The 17,559-nt window shown below is 39.1% G+C and overlaps 6 protein-coding genes across 9 annotated transcripts; 2 read left to right on the forward strand and 4 right to left on the reverse strand.

Annotated features, from left to right (window-relative positions):
* Positions 1–151: 151 nt before the first annotated feature.
* On the forward strand, positions 152–8,235 carry LOC655613 (guanine nucleotide-binding protein G(s) subunit alpha). The gene is made up of 6 exons (XM_962173.5): positions 152–919; positions 4,465–4,632; positions 5,420–5,598; positions 5,651–5,901; positions 5,948–6,075; positions 6,156–8,235. Exons 1-6 carry the CDS (start codon positions 650–652, stop codon positions 6,300–6,302), a joined length of 1,143 nt encoding a protein of 380 aa, XP_967266.2. The 5' UTR covers positions 152–649; the 3' UTR covers positions 6,303–8,235.
* Positions 8,236–8,299: 64 nt separating this feature from the next.
* LOC655535 (zinc finger protein TC009515) lies at positions 8,300–10,121 on the reverse strand. Its single transcript, NM_001170615.1, has 2 exons — positions 9,939–10,121; positions 8,300–9,885 (listed from the first exon to the last, which is right to left on the reverse strand). Exons 1-2 carry the CDS (start codon positions 10,119–10,121, stop codon positions 9,148–9,150), a joined length of 921 nt encoding a protein of 306 aa, NP_001164086.1. The 3' UTR covers positions 8,300–9,147.
* A 1,116-nt stretch (positions 10,122–11,237) lies between these two features.
* Positions 11,238–12,839, reverse strand: TC009514 (zinc finger protein TC009514). The gene is made up of 2 exons (NM_001321101.1): positions 12,552–12,839; positions 11,238–12,505 (listed from the first exon to the last, which is right to left on the reverse strand). Exons 1-2 carry the CDS (start codon positions 12,726–12,728, stop codon positions 11,516–11,518), a joined length of 1,167 nt encoding a protein of 388 aa, NP_001308030.1. The 5' UTR covers positions 12,729–12,839; the 3' UTR covers positions 11,238–11,515.
* A 441-nt stretch (positions 12,840–13,280) lies between these two features.
* Positions 13,281–14,403, reverse strand: Spec2. Of its 3 annotated transcripts, none has more exons than XM_008197043.3 (4): positions 14,243–14,403; positions 14,028–14,110; positions 13,853–13,981; positions 13,281–13,797 (listed from the first exon to the last, which is right to left on the reverse strand). In XM_008197043.3, exons 2-4 carry the CDS (start codon positions 14,108–14,110, stop codon positions 13,791–13,793), a joined length of 219 nt encoding a protein of 72 aa, XP_008195265.1. In that variant the 5' UTR covers positions 14,243–14,403; the 3' UTR covers positions 13,281–13,790. The 3 variants fall into 3 exon arrangements, with proteins under 3 accessions (XP_008195265.1, XP_975791.1, XP_008195264.1); XM_970698.4 differs by having other exon boundaries at positions 13,846–13,981; XM_008197042.3 differs by having other exon boundaries at positions 13,846–13,981; positions 14,333–14,391.
* Positions 14,404–14,549: 146 nt separating this feature from the next.
* Cox4 (cytochrome c oxidase subunit IV) lies at positions 14,550–15,684 on the reverse strand. 2 transcript variants are annotated; one of them, NM_001170614.1, is made up of 4 exons: positions 15,646–15,684; positions 15,205–15,405; positions 14,961–15,153; positions 14,550–14,914 (listed from the first exon to the last, which is right to left on the reverse strand). In NM_001170614.1, exons 2-4 carry the CDS (start codon positions 15,400–15,402, stop codon positions 14,778–14,780), a joined length of 528 nt encoding a protein of 175 aa, NP_001164085.1. In that variant the 5' UTR covers positions 15,403–15,405; positions 15,646–15,684; the 3' UTR covers positions 14,550–14,777. The 2 variants fall into 2 exon arrangements, with proteins under 2 accessions (NP_001164085.1, XP_008195258.1); XM_008197036.3 differs by having other exon boundaries at positions 14,653–14,914; positions 15,205–15,471; positions 15,646–15,672.
* A 213-nt stretch (positions 15,685–15,897) lies between these two features.
* On the forward strand, positions 15,898–17,534 carry LOC655289 (pentatricopeptide repeat-containing protein 2, mitochondrial). The gene is made up of 5 exons (XM_961818.4): positions 15,898–16,197; positions 16,244–16,770; positions 16,829–17,017; positions 17,065–17,283; positions 17,330–17,534. Exons 1-5 carry the CDS (start codon positions 16,104–16,106, stop codon positions 17,483–17,485), a joined length of 1,185 nt encoding a protein of 394 aa, XP_966911.1. The 5' UTR covers positions 15,898–16,103; the 3' UTR covers positions 17,486–17,534.
* Positions 17,535–17,559: the final 25 nt, after the last annotated feature.

A 17,559-nucleotide genomic window follows, 5' to 3' on the forward strand; every position in this document is an offset into this window, starting at 1 on the left:
CAAAAAGATGTCTGGTTGTCGACGAGACCAGAATCGAGTGAAGAAATGTAAAAGATTTAAAAAAAGCGAAAAGAAATAGATTTGAATTTGGCGTTCTGTGCGGGCGTATCGTGCGGGGCATGCGTATTCGGATGACAGGTCGCATGCCGGTGGCGCCGCTCTCCAAGGCCGTCCAGAACGCGAGTCAGTCGGTGTCGTCGTCGGCGGACATGTTAAATTCGGCCGTCAACTCTCAGACGACGTCCCCAAAGTGCTGAAAGCAGTGCATCGTGAGTGCGGTGTTGCCCTTTGAGCGTCGGTGTCGTCGGCAGACGGCGGAGGCGGTGTCGGTGCTGGTGGCGGGCCGCGGCCATCGGGTCCTCCAAGGGTGGTGTACAAGTGCACCGAGCCGGAGTCTAGCGCGTCGTCGCCGTCGTCTATTTTGGTGCGCGCCGCGGCGGCTGGATGTAGTGGGGCCACCCGTCCTAGTAAAAATAGCACCGTGATGGCGGGCCCCCGCTGGTGACGGGGCCGGGGGCCGTGGGCCGCGATGATCGGGTGCTGAGCGCGAGCGCGGCGGGCGAGGACAGCCACGGTGGCGTCGGGTCCAGAGTGCGGCCCCGTGGCCGCCGACAAGGGGGCTGATTGCTGGTGGTCCCCTCTGGCGGCCATGGGCTGCTTCGGCAACAGGGACGCCGCCGCCGCCTCCTCGGAGGACATCAGGAGTCAGAAGAGGATCAACGACCACATCAACAGACAACTCGCCAAGGAGAAGCAGGTCTACAGGGCCACGCACAGGCTGCTCCTCCTGGGGGCGGGCGAGTCCGGCAAGTCCACCATCGTCAAGCAGATGCGGATTCTGCACGTCAACGGCTTCAGCGAGAGGGAAAAGAAGCAGAAGATTGAAGACATCAAGAAGAATATCAGAGATGCCATTATTGTACGTAAAGACACCGAAACACACTCAATTCCACAAAAAAACAACCATAATAAGGCTATCAAACCACTCATTCCCTATCTACAGCTATTTTTTTACAATGTTGGTGTCAAATGTTAAAAATGATAAACAACACAAACGAATCTTCCACTTGTTTAGGCTTTTTTGGCCAAATAAAACAAGGTTTAGACAGTTTTTTTCAGTTCACCAAAGCAAATACCTTCAAACAGGTAAAACCCAAAACACTGGATACAGGCTGTTCATAAATGTTTCTTCATCGAGTCCCCTATGAGATTTAGATGTGGTGTCACCTACTTTACTTTGTGGATAATTAACAGATCTGTCAAAATAAAGCAAACAGGTGTGGAACACACTAAAGAAAATATAAAATTAGACAAATTCTAGATTTAAAACAACTTTTCAGAATACAAAATATTGAAAAAAAGCTTAATTGTATCATGAGATGGAAAATGGCGTGAATTAGAGCTGGCTGTGGCTTTGGAATTTTTGTCACAACTCAAAAATATACAGATGAGAATTTAAAAATAATTTTTGTAAAAAACCTACCAAACGACAAATCTTACATTAATCAGCAGATAACTGTTTAAACTTGTAAATTAGACAATAAATGAAATTTTACATAATAAACAAATAAAAAAACATGTTAACAATTAAAACTCAAGTTGCTTGGAAAAAATCCGACTTCATTTTAAGCTTTACTGAACTGAACATCCCTTACTACCACCATACGAGCGTTGGTCTGACACTTTTGGATCACTCTGTATGTATTCCTTGATTTAGAAAATCTTGGAAAAGTTACTTACTTTCAACTGACTCTTAATATACATTGTCAAATTGAAAAATCTTAAAATTCAACAAATACATGTTGAAAAAAATTCATCAATTTGTGATCGACAATAAATAAGAAAAAATTAGTGCGGTTATTAAGAAAAAAAATTGCTGAACGCCTTTCATCACCATTCGAAAGTTTTGAATCAGCCTGCATATGAAGCAAGATAATTAGCACGAAATCTTAAAAAACTTCCCACAATCAAGCTAACCCAAAACTGTTTGAAATTAATTCTTACAGATTATCATCTCCCTTACCATTCATAACGCAAACCACTCTTCACTTTATCCATGCATGACCAAACTTTACTCGCAGATTATTTCATATAAATATACTAGAAACTGGGTCATTTATGTCTATTTCTATTTGTAGAAAAACTCGAGACTGGTATTTTGTCACGTTTTATTAAATTCATATACAGGGTGGTTCACCTGTCGAACGATTCGTATAAATACTTGTTTTATATTTAGTGAAATTTGTAATCGCATTACTTGGCATTAAAAAATAATCAATCTTAATTAAGCGTCTAGCTTTAGAAAAACGCACATTCGTTTAAAAAGTCCAATAGCTGATTTTACATGGGAGCAGAAGATTCAAACAGGTGATGTATTTGACAGCTTAAAATATTTTCTCACGTCACATATCCTGTCTTCTCTCTCAGTTTGTTTGTTTACGCGACATTTATTTCCAGGAAAATAAAAGTGAGTTTATTTTTGGTTTTTGTACTTCTCTATTAAATAAATACAATTTAAAATTACTCATCTAAAAATTATCCCCATACGGGGTGTGTTTCGATAACTACAACAATAAAAAAGTGACAGTTTTATGGTTTGTTAATTTAGTGTAAAGTGTGATCGAATCCAGACTTACACCTCATTGACTGCCACCCCTGTGGCGCTAAGGGCGACAAAAGGGCGGAAAGTCGGCATTGGTATACGGGGTGTGTGCATTAATCTAATCGGAAAAATTTAATTTTTCCCAAACGAATAACAATTTACCAAATTGTTGGTTTGAATTAATTTTATTGTTCAAACTCTGCCACTTTATTTACATTATTTTGCATAATTGATCGGCCTTTAATAATTGAAAAACAAAACGTCAATAATTGCAACGGCAATCCTTCAACAGAAAAAACCAAGAACGAATTTTTTTGCTTTGTTTGCAGCGAAATACACGAGACATTATGTGTAAAAACGCCTCTATTAAGTTTTAGCTTGGAGCTGTCTGATAATAATTATTATACATATTTATGGTAAATTGCTGTTTGACATTTTAATAATTACAATTACTACATATTAGTGTCCACAGTTTTGAAGCAAATTTATCATAAAACTGTTCATTAAGGATCATGCAAGTTCAATTTGTCCGAAGGACATGATCCTAACACACACTTATTATCGTCGTTCAAATATGCAGTCAATGCATGTCCAAAAATTAAATTGTTAATGAATACATTTCTGGACTTGTGAAGTCCATTTTTGTTTGAATTTAATGAAAGAGGTTTCTGCCACTTGTCTCCACCATCAGTTGCGACTTGTGGCCATTCATCAAGTGTGTCAAGTTGAATACGACCTTCACAGTAACAATAATGACAATAAGGCCGGCTTAAATCAGTGTATTACAAAATAAACAAATTTTGATACAAAATAGACTGTCGATCTATTTTTAAACACTATCGCAGTGAATCACCGCAATCTTTTGGGTCAGAGCGGTTTTTTATCACTTCTCATTGTTTCCCCTCCCCTTTTTTCTAACATGATTTAGCAATAAATTTATCACTTATCACTGACAGGTTTTCCATGCTTTTCCCGGACAACGCTGTAAAAATTGAACAGTTTTTGACGAAACGGCGAGTATTATTGAATAATAGACAAGGCGATCATGACCCGTTTATCATAATATATTACAAAACCGATTCTTCCAATCCTCGTATTTATCACATTCGAGTACGTAATAACATGTCCCAATAATTGCACATTTAAGCGTGCATTCCTTCATCAATTGTTGGAAAAAATCATTTTACCAAAAGTGTGCCACCACATGCTGACATTTCGTAGAACTAGTTTTTTTCCTTGCTGACATTTATTGTCTTAAATCATGAGTCGACGTTTCATTTCATCCCTTTATCAATTTTTTAAATGACCGAATTCGGCCGCAACAGTGAAAGTTGCAATCAGGTATGCAAACTGCTTAGTAATTTCCTTCTGGTAACACAACACGAACTAGAATAAGAATTTCTCTTGGGCCAACTTTATTTATGATGCAAGAAAAAAATCTGCCAACGTTTAAATTTAGCAACAAACATTAAAAATGTGCTTTCCTACTCGATCAGATTTTTTACTGCCAAGCCTTTGCTTTTGTGGCTAATAGTTTCGCAAACGTGTGAATAAGCCACAATAAAAATAAAGTAATAATGCGATCAAAGGCGGGGGCGGAATTCTATAATTAAACCGACAATGTTTACGGTGTCCTCTGTATGTAAAAACTTTGAAATTGGCAACGTGTTTCATAACGAAAAAATTCAACAGCGGCGGTAATTGCGTCCAGCTGCTTTTAATCAAAGAATCGGACGACATCGCGCATTTTATCGGAAGCGAGCCGCATAATATCGAACGTATAAAAGTTCTTTGCAAAATTATTAGTCACTTTCTCTACATTTTTTTTTGATTTGCAAACGTTTAAATAATGCTTTTTCCAGACAATAACGGGAGCGATGTCGACTTTGTCTCCTCAGGTGCAATTAGAAAAGCCAGAGAATCAAGCCCGAGTGGACTGGATTCAGGATTGCGCGACTGGTCCCGACTTCGATTACCCACCAGAGTTTTATGAACACACAGAGGCTCTCTGGAAAGACAAAGGTGTACAGGTAAAAAATTCGTTCGATTCTGCGTTTGGACGGGTTTTTGCCATTTTTTTGACATTGAGATGGTGATAAACAGCAAAATTGTGAAATAATCTTTCTAAAACAGACGAACATGTTTAGTTTTATCGAAAAAAAAAAACACAAATATTTTTTCAACGTTATATGGAGACGATTTTTTAACGGAAACCATTGTTATTATTTTAAAATGCAGTTGGAATAAATCCTCATAACGGTTGCAAAAAGAATTAGTTTACTATATACTTTTTTACTATTTTTATCTAAATATTTCTGTACCATTTCTGAGTTGGTTGAACACCATGTATATTTTTTATTAAACATCGCAGTTAATTTAGTTGATAACGGCATCATTTACAAAATTTGATAAAGTTGTTGTTGTTGTAAGAACAGGTGCTTGAATACGCCCTAACGGCTTATTTTTCATAAACTTTAAATACGTGACAGAAATAAAACGCCGATGTATAATTTTAGCCGGTTTATTAAATTTTGTAATTTGAAATTCTTCCAAAATCGTTTTTTTCGCTGGGTTTTGTTTGTGTTATTTTTGTAATTTATTGTTATTAGGCTAAATGAGGGCAGAATTAAAATAGGAGAGATCACAATTTTTTTGTTCTTAATTTACGTCAAAAAAATTATTATTATAACTGATAGAAATTTAATTAAATAATTACCTTACATGTTGTGGGGGGATTTTTCGACACAATGTTGCCAACTCAATTTCAAAGGCCCGCCTGATCAGAAGTGTTTTTTTTTTTGAAAATTTGTGTTTCAGGCTACGTACGATAGAAGTAACGAATATCAATTGATAGATTGTGCGAAGTACTTCCTTGATCAAGTGAGTGTAATCAAACAACCCAATTACACTCCAACAGAGCAGGACATCCTGCGCTGCCGTGTACTTACCAGCGGCATATTCGAAACGCTCTTCCAGGTTGACAAAGTCAACTTTCAGTAAGTAATTTTTTGTTTTTTTTTTCGTCCGAATTCGACTTTTTCCCTGCAGCATGTTCGATGTCGGTGGCCAAAGGGACGAAAGACGAAAATGGATCCAATGTTTCAATGACGTCACGGCGATTATCTTCGTCACGGCGTGTAGCTCGTATAACATGGTTCTGAGGGAGGATCCCACCCAAAATAGGCTAAAAGAAAGCCTTGAACTGTTCAAATCCATATGGAACAACAGGTGGTTGCGTACCATTTCCGTCATACTTTTTCTCAACAAGCAGGATCTGCTCGCGGAAAAAATCCTTGCAGGTACTGAAAATTTAATACGAATTTTCATTCAGTCGCGAAATTTCAGGAAAAAGCAAACTGGAGGAATACTTTGAAGACTTTGCGCGCTATCAGCCGCCACAGGAAGTCGCGAACGACGCAAACGAACATCCTGAAGTTTTTCGCGCCAAGTACTTCATCCGAGACGAGTTCCTGGTGAGTACAGTCGCAAACTTTAGGAATGACATTTGTGTCATTTCGTGCGATCGTGACTGAACCTGTGTTGTTTGTTCCAGCGTATAAGTACAGCCTCTGGTGAAGGCAAGCACTATTGTTATCCTCACTTTACTTGTGCCGTTGATACGGAGAATATCAAGAGAGTGTTTAACGACTGCCGTGATATCATTCAGCGTATGCACCTCCGCCAGTATGAACTCTTATAACCGCCCACCTCATTTTTTAGTCTGTTGTTTTGTCTCCAACGCTTTCTTACTAACAAAAGTCGATTCCATGATGATTACGTTTGTCAACTAACACACACACACATACACAAACTGTAGGACCAACTGAGACAACGCAAATTTCATTTTTTCGTACTATATAGTGTCGTCAGTAACAAACCAACCAAGTTGAAAATTTGGCAAACGTAACACGTTCTCTGTCAGTCGCATGCATTTCATTTGTTTTTGACAATTTTTTATCGTTTTTAGACACGCGAGTATCATGATAAAAGTACAAATCACTGAAGTTTCAGTCAATTTGCCATAATCTCTTCTTTTGTTCGAGTTTTATGATTTCTCATGGACCCATATGTGTTTGTCATGAACATCATTGTGATATCAAATTAGTGGTTATAGATCATATAAAATAGCAAATAAGTTATTGATTTACCGATTTTTCGTTTTACGTTGAGTGGGGGCGTCCCCGAAACAAGCCAACTTGATTTTGACGTTTACGGGGGGCGGTCGCTATGGTGCTCTCTTTCATTTTTTACTGTAGAGGCGCCCCCGCGATCGGTGAATATGTTCATGGATTCTATTCATATTTTTGGAATTGTGATAATCTAAACTTTTTATACACTTATCAATGAATTGTTTGTAAAAAAGTCGAATTTCGTGTGCAATCTCATTTAACAAGTCAAGGATCGCAGTTAACAATCATTATTTGTAATGATATATTTTTATATGTTAACCTTAAAGTGTTGTATTTATTTTTATTATTCGTTGAGATTAGTGCTAGTGCAATAAGTTTAGTTGATGATTTTGGCACAAGTGTTGTGCGTCTGCTCAATTCAAAGAATTCGTACTTAAGGACGTGTCCGGGCGTTTTTGAGTTGAGTGGAGCCAGGTTTAGTTGTTGGTTTTACTAATCTACTACAGATAGTGTAAGCGATGGAGACTTTTAATTTTTACAATCTGTAGATGCACAAAGAAGAGTGTGAATCTAGCTATATGTCCATGAAACCATCTTGTAAAATAAGGTACGGAACTAGTGTAATACATCACTATAGATCAGTGTGTTTCGTCTCTCGTTCTGATTGGTTTCTTATCGGTTTTAGTTTACCTTATTTGTGAGTTCGGTTCGGCGGGATTATCACTCTGATAAATTCATGCTTTTATTAGTTCGGTAGTGACTAATTAATAATAAAATATATATGTGCCGCTAGTCTAATAAACGGAACAATGAAATTGCGTTTGTTCATTTGTTTTTTATTTTGGCGAGTTGCACTGTTCCAGTTTAAAAAGTTTACTGAATGTTATATTTGTTAATAAATTATAAATATTTATATCTGTAAAAGTGAGTTTGTGGTCAAGTCGTAGAAACGTTTCTTTTCTTTACTCAAAAAACTTTTACCGGCCAGAATATTCGATGTCATTGAATGTATAGAAGATAAAAAAGTTTTACTTCTTGACTATATACACACTCTAAGATTCGGCTGACTGTATTATATCAGCATATTGCTCGTCCGTCGTCACTTCTCATAGAATCTCCTAAGTTTAAAGAAAAAAAAACATTTTTTGTTGTCAATATGCCGATACCATACATGAACCTGTTCTTCCTGACTCCTGGTGACTCAGAGTGACCTCGTGGTCGGGCTATTGCACAACTGCAGTAAAAGCAATTTTGTCTAGGTATATGGGAAGAAAAGCAGCGAGCGTGTGTGTGAATGTCTGTGCGCGCGCAAATGTGTGTGTGAATTCATCGTTGTGAGCTGATCTAAGCAGTATTCTTTTGTTTTATTTGTTTATTGTTTTGCCAATATTGTATATGTGAACACAATGTGAGATTCAAAGCATGCGCTGTTTGGTGAAAACTGCCTGTAATGAATCTTGTATCTATAAATATATAAATAAATGAATAAAATATGAAATTATATGAGGATATGTAACTAAATGACCTGTAATAAATATGTCTTATTTAAAAACCTGGTGGAATTAATTTATTCAAAAACACAAGACGAGCAAATTTGTACTAAACAACACGAAAATATCACAAAAATTAAACAGCCAATGGCCACGGAGGTAAATGCCAGGAGGTGACACAACACATCATCTTCGTTGGTTCATTAATTCATTAATTTTGCTGAAATTTACGTAATTTGGCCAAATGTGTTATTTTTACCTTTTTGAAGCTTTTATGCACATAAAAGGTCAAGGGCTGTTAAAAACAGCCTCAAAAAAGTACAAAATAATTCCTATGTATGCAAAAATATTTTAAATTTTGCTGTTAAACCACGTAACAGAAAATAAATTGGAGTGATTTTGAATATCATTTCAACCCCCGATAATAACTGATAAAATAATGTTCTAAATTCTAACTCAATTATTTTATACTGTGAGTTAAGTAAGTAAAAGACATTATTTCCAAGAAAAATCTGTTAGAAGCTGACTTGCGTTCTCAAATTATTTGAAAGCTGCTAAATATTGCTTAAAAATAATAAGAAATTAAAGTCTCATTTATCACTTGCATTATACAACCACAAAATTTAGTTAAAAATGATGTCACCTTTAGTGAGTCTTTAAATATTTTCAACCAAAATCTCAGGTTTTTTTGCGAAAAATCATCGAATTTAATCAATAATCGTTTTTCCTGACTCGTCTGTTTATTCAGCGAGTGAAATTTGAGAGCCTTCGCCTGTTATCCGACCGTGCTGAAATTTTGCACACTCACGTAATTTCGATCATATTGTAATAATAACGCAAAAACCACCAAATTGGGCTAAAGCACAGCCAAACTGAACCGAAAAATCACCTCCTAGCCCTAACCCTCCTCAAAAAAATCATCCAATCACGCGTGCAGCTTCAGGTGCCTCCTCAAATGCGCACTCTGCGAGAACCTCTTGCTGCAGAATTTGCATCCGAAGGCCTTCTCCCCCGTATGCACCACCAAATGTTGCTTCAACTCCTGTTTGGTGTAGAAAGCCTTCCCGCAATGCTCACACGTAAAATTCTTCTCTCCTGTATGGTGCCTCAGATGCGAATACAGATTACTACTGCTCCCAAAACACTTGCCACACGTGGTGCAGACAAAAGGCCGTTCCCCATTGTGCACCATCGTGTGCTTGTGCAGCTCCTGGCGCGTGGAGAAGGCTTTGGGGCACAGGGAGCAGGCATGGGGGCGCTCGCCCGTATGCGTCCTCATGTGCGTGGTCAAATGCCCCGAATTGATAAACCGCTTCTCGCAAATGTGGCAACAGTAGGGCTTCTCCCCCGTGTGAATCCGTATGTGCTGAGTGAGATACTCCCTCCTGTTGAAAATTTTACCGCACGTTTCGCACTGGTGTATGTTGCTCTCTTTTGGCCGTTTTTTGGTTTTTTTGGTCTCGGGGGGTTTGACCTGACTTGTTGCGGGGGTTTCGTCGAAGTTTTTCTCCGTTTCGGTGAAACTCAAAACGGTTGAGTCGGTGTAGAATTGGCGGAGGCGCAAATCAGAGCTTTCGCATTGTAATTTAAATTGCCAGGCCACGTTTAATTTTGCCAGGCATTTCTGGCAAATTGTGTTAGGTAAGCCGTCACCTTGCAGGATCTGTGAAAGTTTCAAGGTTTGAAAGCTGGGGGCTCATGGGTGCAAGTGTTTACCTGTATTGAAGCACAGGACATGATCATGGTGAAAATTGGTTCGTTTCCTTCGAAAATATTGCACATTTTTTTGCTGTTTTGCGCTTTTTCGAGGCAAATGCGACAAACGGTGCTTGAATTTTGGTCGTAGTAGTAGTTTAGTTGGTTTTGTGGGTAGAATTTTAGGTCTTCGAGGGTAGCCATTTTGAGGTTATGGTAGCTGTCAAAGCCTGGCTTTTTTTTCAAACCACCCCTTTTTATTTTTAGTGCGGTAGAGCTTATTTCAGATAATCCCACTGAAAACTAATTTAATTTTATTCATTGTCGTGGGAGTTACAAGCGTTTGGATAACGTCTAGCGTAGGTGTTACTCTCGGCTTTCGTATTATTATTGTAGCTTTTGAACTGTAAAAGCTTGATTCAAATTTCAAACATCTGCTATCCTTTGATACTGGAAATACAAACAATTTTCTGGGCAAAATGTGTTGTTTGTGGCGTAATAATGATGAGGAAAGGAAAAGTTCATTGTGAAAATATTGTTGCAATTTTTTAGGTGTTGCGCTTGATTTGTAACTGATAAAATTGTTTTTATATTGATCTTAGTTCCGAAATTGCGTGGTTGGTGCTTTAATACAAAAATCCAACTTGGATTTGAATAATATGAATACACAAAACATAAAATAACACAGCTTTATTTTTCACTAGATTTGAATCCGACGACGTGTGACAGGATTTGCATTTCCCGCATTAAATAAAAAAATGTACAACCAAAAATGTTTTTGCCTTTTCTCATATAACTGGTATAGTTTTGTTATTAAATATTTGTTTTCTAACAAAGGACAAAGCCGGATTACATAACAAACGAATAATAATAATTAAGCATTGTTTTTTATTTTTTGTGATAATTAACGAATTCTAACTGCAGTAGTTGTCACCATACTATACGTTTTTTCAATACTGTTTTCATAAATTGGTACAATGTTGTCTAATTTACATTTATTTATATTAAAATCAAGACAGGGCAAGTTGACTGAACTAGATTTTCATAAACTTTTGCCAGTTTTAAGCCTGTTCTGAAAATATTTAACTGTATCCATACTCTATAGCGACCTGTATATGTACTTGAATAACAAGATATTGAGACGTTTCAGATTAATAGTTAATCTTGCCAACTTAATTTAAAGTCATAGGCTATATCGATTAGTCATTTAATTAAAAACTGGGCAATTCCTTTTGTTTTTTTTGAGACTCAATTAAACTTAAATGGAAAACGGGAATTTGAGGAAAGTTGAAAGCTTGAAGGTGCAAATAACCACGACCGTTGTCTTGTAAGAATCGTTATTCTTCAAAATTATTGTACATGCTTACGCTATGATTACATCATTTGCCGTAAATACTTGTGATGTTGAAAGCGACATAAATGATTCGTTTTTCGTGACAATCAATGGCGCAAAAATATCACGCATAAATATACCATTTGATTAATACTTTTCTATCACCTTCGTCATGATTGTTTTGTTTAATATAAACATGAATCGAAAAGATTTTATAAAAATCAGTCGAATTTCTTTACGAACCTCAAGCAATCTTCCCACCAGATCATTGGTTCTTATGCGTCTTCAGATGCCTAATCAGATGCGCCTTCTGCGAGAACCTCTTATTGCAATACTCGCACAGGAAGGCCTTTTCGCCCGTATGCACCAGCATGTGTTGGTACAACTGTCCCTTGGTCGAAAACGCCTTCCCGCACTGATCGCACCGATAGTTCTTCTCCCCAGTGTGGATCTTCGTATGCGTGTTCAGATTACTCGAACTGGCGAACCTCTTAGGGCAGTAGGTGCACCCGTAGGGCCGCTCCGACGTGTGTATGGCGATGGTGTGTTTTGTGAGTTGTTGGGCAGTGGCGAAGGCTTTGGTGCAGGCGGCGCAGATGTGGTTCTTCTCCCCCGTGTGGGTCCGCATGTGCGTGTGCAGGTGCCCCCCGTTGATAAACCGCTTATCGCACAAATGGCACACGTAGGGCCGCTCCCCCGTGTGGATGCGAATGTGGTGGATTAGGCCAGGTTTCGTGCGGAAAACCTTGCCACAAGTGTCGCACTGGTGTTGTTTGGTGGCTTTTTTGGCCGCTTTGGATGGCTGGTTCAACCCAATCAAATCCTCCACCTTCAAGTCAATGTCCTGGTGCTTCAAATCGGTGAACTCGATTTTGAGCTCAGTCAGGGTGTTTTTGTCGAGGTCGTGGAGCGAAGTCGTGGGTTCGATGTTCACGTTTTGCAGGGGTTGCAGTTGGGGTTGTTCAATGTTTTCCGCTAAGTTCGCTGTGTCCTGGATGCTGTCACTGACTTGGACTTGTTCCAATTGATTTGTGTTGTTGTTGGCGCTTTCGGGGAAGGTGACCAACTGTTCGTCTTTTTTCACGTCGATGAAGCCGGTCAAGTCGGGCGCTGAGGGCAAATTGTGGAAGTTCTGGAAGCATTGCCGCAGTTTGGCGTCCGAAGATTCGCACTGAGTCTTGAATTGGAATGCAATGTTTAGTTTGGAAATGCATTTCTGGCAGATGTAGGGCGGGAGACCGTCGTCTTCGAGCACCTGGAACTGGGGCTTTGGGGGCGGTTTAAGGCGCTTTGGGGCTTACCTGAACGGAAGCGCACGCCATGATCAGGATGGAGAAGTGCGGGGGCTTGATGGGGTCGAAAATCGGCATCAGTTTGGGGTTGCGTTCCAGGCAGATTCGGCAAATGTTGTTGATGTTCATGGTTAAATAATAATTCAAAACATCGCTGGATTGCATGTTTTTGTTGTTGTATGCCATTTTTACGTCATTTACTGACCCGCAGCCAACACGGCGAAAGCAAATTCACTAGACCGGGCCCATTTTTCGCCCTGCTGAGCCCAAAAACGGCACTAAATTATACAATTTTCGAAAAAAAATACCGTTTTTTGGGCTTAATTTACAGTACAATAATGTAAAAATCGAATTGTGTTATTTATTCCCACAGTTGGGAGCCGGTAGGTGTGCTCCCTTTATTATCGACATTTCGTGTAATTTATTCACGGATCCAAAATTTACACAAAAACTGCAAAACTATTGGAAAAAGTGGAATTATTTTGATGTAAACCTATGTAAAATGATCAGGGGAATTGAGTGGCATCGAGAAAATAACCAAATTCCAGATAGTTTTTTAGTTATGAATTTTTTTATATTTCACCTATTTTTTCTTTCATTTAAAATTTTCTCGTAAACTATGATTCGGAGAACAATGATCCTTTTTAAAATGATAGTTAATTAAAAGAGCTTTACAATAATTCATTTATTCCATTGTTGAGAGGGTGGTTTAATATGGATATTAAAAAAAACGCAAACTCAACTAATAATAATTTATTCACGGATACAAATTTACACTAGTAAGTACAATAACAGTATCAAGAATAATACTTGTGCTTTAACAGGTTTGTGCAAAAATATTTCAATTCGTTAAGGCGAGTTGGAAACGTCATTTCCAGCAAGAGGTTAAAAGGCAATTATTGCTCGCAGTAGTATAATAAAAAATCACAATCAATTTTGGTTTCAATTAAAAAAATACCTAACTTAGTCAGATTTTTGGCACGGCTCAACTAGCTACGAAAAATCAATAAAAAACTGATAACAAGAGCACCATTTGTAAAATGATAACAACCAACATGATAAAATGGAAAATTCCTAGAGTGCGTTATCTAAGGCAATGATACAAATAAATGCGGTTTCCGATACATACAAATATTGCCACCTGAAGTCCTATTTACATACACGTATTTACACACATTTGACCTAATACTTTAAATAAAACAGTCGCACTTGCACACAATAAATAATAACAAAATCATTGGCACCAGTTTACGTCCTGCAAAAAATCATTCATTAGCGCACATTGGCAAAAATGTTGAATCACCTTGTACGTTGTCTCATAGCCGCCTTTGCTCTTCATTTGGTTCTGGAGGGCCACGAGCTGGTCCCCGGGCATTTCCACGTCGCGGCTCCCGATGTGGCCTGTGTGCTGGAAATTGGTCGGGGAGCCAATCATTGATCTGGAAAAGTCATTTTCACGGAAAATTGGCCACAGTTGCGGGTTACCTGTCGATTCGAATGCGCCGTTTTTGGGGCTGCTGCACGCAACAACTGAACCAGGACACCCACAAATCGCCCACAGCAGCCATCTAAAAGCGTTGTGTAGCTTAAATTGTGTTTTTCCAAACTGAGATAAGGATCTCGGAGACAATGTAAACAGGATAAGTTTGCGGTCTTTATGTGGGCCAGCGGCTTGGCAACGTCGCCAATTCGTTACTCACCCCCGTCTCAAGAGTATGAAATGTTATTAAGCTAAATATAGAAGGAACTATGGACTAAAATTACAAAGAACACAGCACTGAGAACACAACCTCTATCTAGTCGCCATCAAGGTCGGGCACGTCAAAACAAGGCGTTGCCAACACTGCAGCGACACTGCTGCCAACACCACTCAGTTGACCATTTTCAAAAAAATTTTATTTTCTCAATTACGTCTAAACTATTCAAAAATGTGGCACCATTTTAATCTTGGTCATGTAAAATGATCCGGGGAATCGATTGGCATCAAGAAAATCATCAAATTCTCAATAGTTTTTAAGTTATGAATTTTTTAATTGGCAAAAATTACGTACAATACGTAAAGTGAACCGTAGAATTTTCTAAGTAATGAATTTTAACAAAAAAACAAAAATAATAAAAAGAACAGTTTTATTACACCATGTAATAATTTCGGGGCTAAATTTACTATAATACAAATGAATGAATTCTTAGGCTGTCACAAAAAACCCATTCAAATTATTTTAAATTTAAGTTAACTTATTTCTTCCAATCATCCTTTTCGTAATCCCATTTGGACGAAAGTCCCTGGACTGGGTTAATCTGCAAATCGATGATACGCCTGAGCTGAGCTCTCCTGTTTTCTTCATTGAAACTCTCAGGCAGAGGAGCGTACACTGCAAACCTTACTTAGCACCAACCTAATCAAATCCTGCTCCTTACCGAAGGTTTTCATTCCGTAGAAGCCCCACAACGCTATGGCCACCAACACGAACGAGATCCCGACAATAGATTTCCATTCGCCTGTTGGTGCCTTCATCTCAGCAAAGGTCTGGCAGAAGGACGCCCTGTAAAGGGCCTTTTTCTCCTCGATGGTCAACTTGCGCCAATCGCCCTTTTCCTTCTCGCGCAAGGCCTGGGACCGAATTTGTTAATACAAGAATGAGAAAATGTTTAACCCTGTTACTTGAATATCGGGGGTGTTTTCCTTCCATCTGATGGCAGGCAAGGGGAAATCCACGCGGTCGGCGTAATTCGGCTGTCCGTTGAACCCAAAGCCAACGATTTCCCTGTTTCCAATAATGGATCGCATGTCACTCATGGAGGCCCTCCCGAGTGTCTTCTGCACGGGCAAAGCCCTCATACACAAGAGTCGCCCTGCCATCGTCTGCAAAGTCGCGTAATCACTGCTTCGTCCCAAATTGGCGATTTTTCGTGGGTTCAAAGATTTAAACTGACATTGATTAGGTAATCACCAGTGACAAGAGACAACTTGATGTAACGATTTTAAATCGAAAGGGACATTATTTACGGAATTATCGACAACGCAACGTTTGAATGAAGCAATCGAGAGACTTGTTTTGAATAATTAAGCAAAAAGTGTAATTATTTTGAATAAAAAACTCACCTGCAAACTTCTACGCAAAATGGCCGAGTTGAGCACTTCCGCTGCGCATGTAAAGTAACAACACGCCAACCGCGCAAAAATAAAACACTAAAAAAAACAATGGATTTTTTATTACTTGAAGGGAAAATTACAAAATTGGGGCACAATTGGGGCAAATGTGCCCCCCCGACTGATGGTAATAAGGCGCGCCGATTGTTTTACAATAACTGGCACAAAGCCGTATTATTGATAGCAATTTTCGTGGTGGCCACCCTGCCACCATTCAAGTTCCCACTTATCCAAAAAACAAATTATATGAAAAAAACTACGATAATTTAGTGTTTGTCTAATTGACCGGGACGTAGTGAGATTTTAAATTTTGAAATTGACCTATTGAAGTCCTCGTGTGATATTACATAACCGGCGTTAGTTTTTTGGGGTTAGGTCGCCCTTATCACGTTTACCATTCAAGGCAAAAAATGTCTCAAACTTTACGGTGCGCTTTGCGCAGCTTGTGCACCCCCTTGAAGCGCGACGTTTTAAAGTTGGCACCCCCATTGTCGTCTGTTTTGAGTAAGCTGGGCCCCACGTAACCCCCCTTCTTAACTGGTAGTTTCAGACACGAGGTTTTTGTATGCGAAAGCAACGCTGGGTCTCGATGGGTTTGCCGAACAGAGCAAACAAATCCACCAACAGATGGAAAATATAGCTGGGAAGTTTCGCGAGAAAATGACCACGTACTCGTCGGAAGACTCCCAAAACATGATTTTTACGGAGGACTTGAAGAATATGGTTTATATGGCTGAGAGTGACGCCGATGTTGAGTTGGTGGTCAAAATGACGAAAAAGTTTAATTCGCAAAATAAGGAGTTGAGGTTTGGGAATTTTGTCTTTGGACCGGTCATAATGCGCATGTTTTATACTCATAATAAGGCCGATTTGGCGCTTGAGTGTTTCAAGGCGCCGGAGTTCGACGGTATTTTTGACCAGCTGATCACGTACCAAATCCTTTTGGACTTGCTGTATGAAAATGGAAAGTATCAAGAGATTTTGGACACGTTTGAAGTAATCAAAGGCCGACAGTTAGAAGGGACTAAATATCCCCGAAATTCAGTGGTTTTGGTAATGGCAGCGTGTTACAAAATGGTAATTAGGATTAAAACTAGGAGGCGAAAATAAAATAAAATAAAAAAATGCCTTGCAGAACTCGAAGGAGAGTGTGGAGTATGCCTTAAAATTCTGGAACGAGTTGCGGGGAGCGGGGCATTTCCCCATGCGTCGGGCGACCACATTTTGCGCCGGTTTGGCCCTCAATCAGGGCATGCCCGAAGCCGCCTTAGAAATAATCTCAAACGTTCGAAACCCCAATTATGTCACAATCCGGAATATTAAAGTTTGTTTCCAATTTTTTGTGCCTTGATTTTTTGACTGTTTTCACAGGCCCGTGCCTTGAGCGAAATCGGCCGATTAGACGACGTTATCACAATTTTAAAATCTGTAATTTCTGACGATAGGCCTGGCGAAGTTGCACACACGTTCAATCGGGATGTGTTAGAGGCGATCAAAGCCAAGGTTTTGGAGGCTGATAATCCCGAAATATCGGCAGAGTTCAACCGGTTGGAAAAACTGTTCGAGAAGGAGGGACACATCACTAATGAAGTAAAATTTTCGGTTTGGCTTAGCCCAAAATAATTTATTTTTCCAGACTCTGGACCAACACTTGTGTTCCGAAATCCAGAAACCGCCAGTTATGAATAACCGGCAAGGAAATCGGTTTAACCGTTTCCAGCAGTCTGATCGGAGGCCGTCGCCAGGGTTCAAGAGACCCTCATACAGGCCCGGCTTGAAGGATTTAATTTAGTTATTTTTTGTACATCTTTAGTTGAATAAAAAATCTCACTAGACAAACACACCATGTGTGACATCCTATTTATA

Source organism: Tribolium castaneum, chromosome 3, assembly GCF_031307605.1.
Source record: "Tribolium castaneum strain GA2 chromosome 3, icTriCast1.1, whole genome shotgun sequence".
Classification (NCBI taxonomy): domain Eukaryota; kingdom Metazoa; phylum Arthropoda; class Insecta; order Coleoptera; family Tenebrionidae; genus Tribolium; species Tribolium castaneum.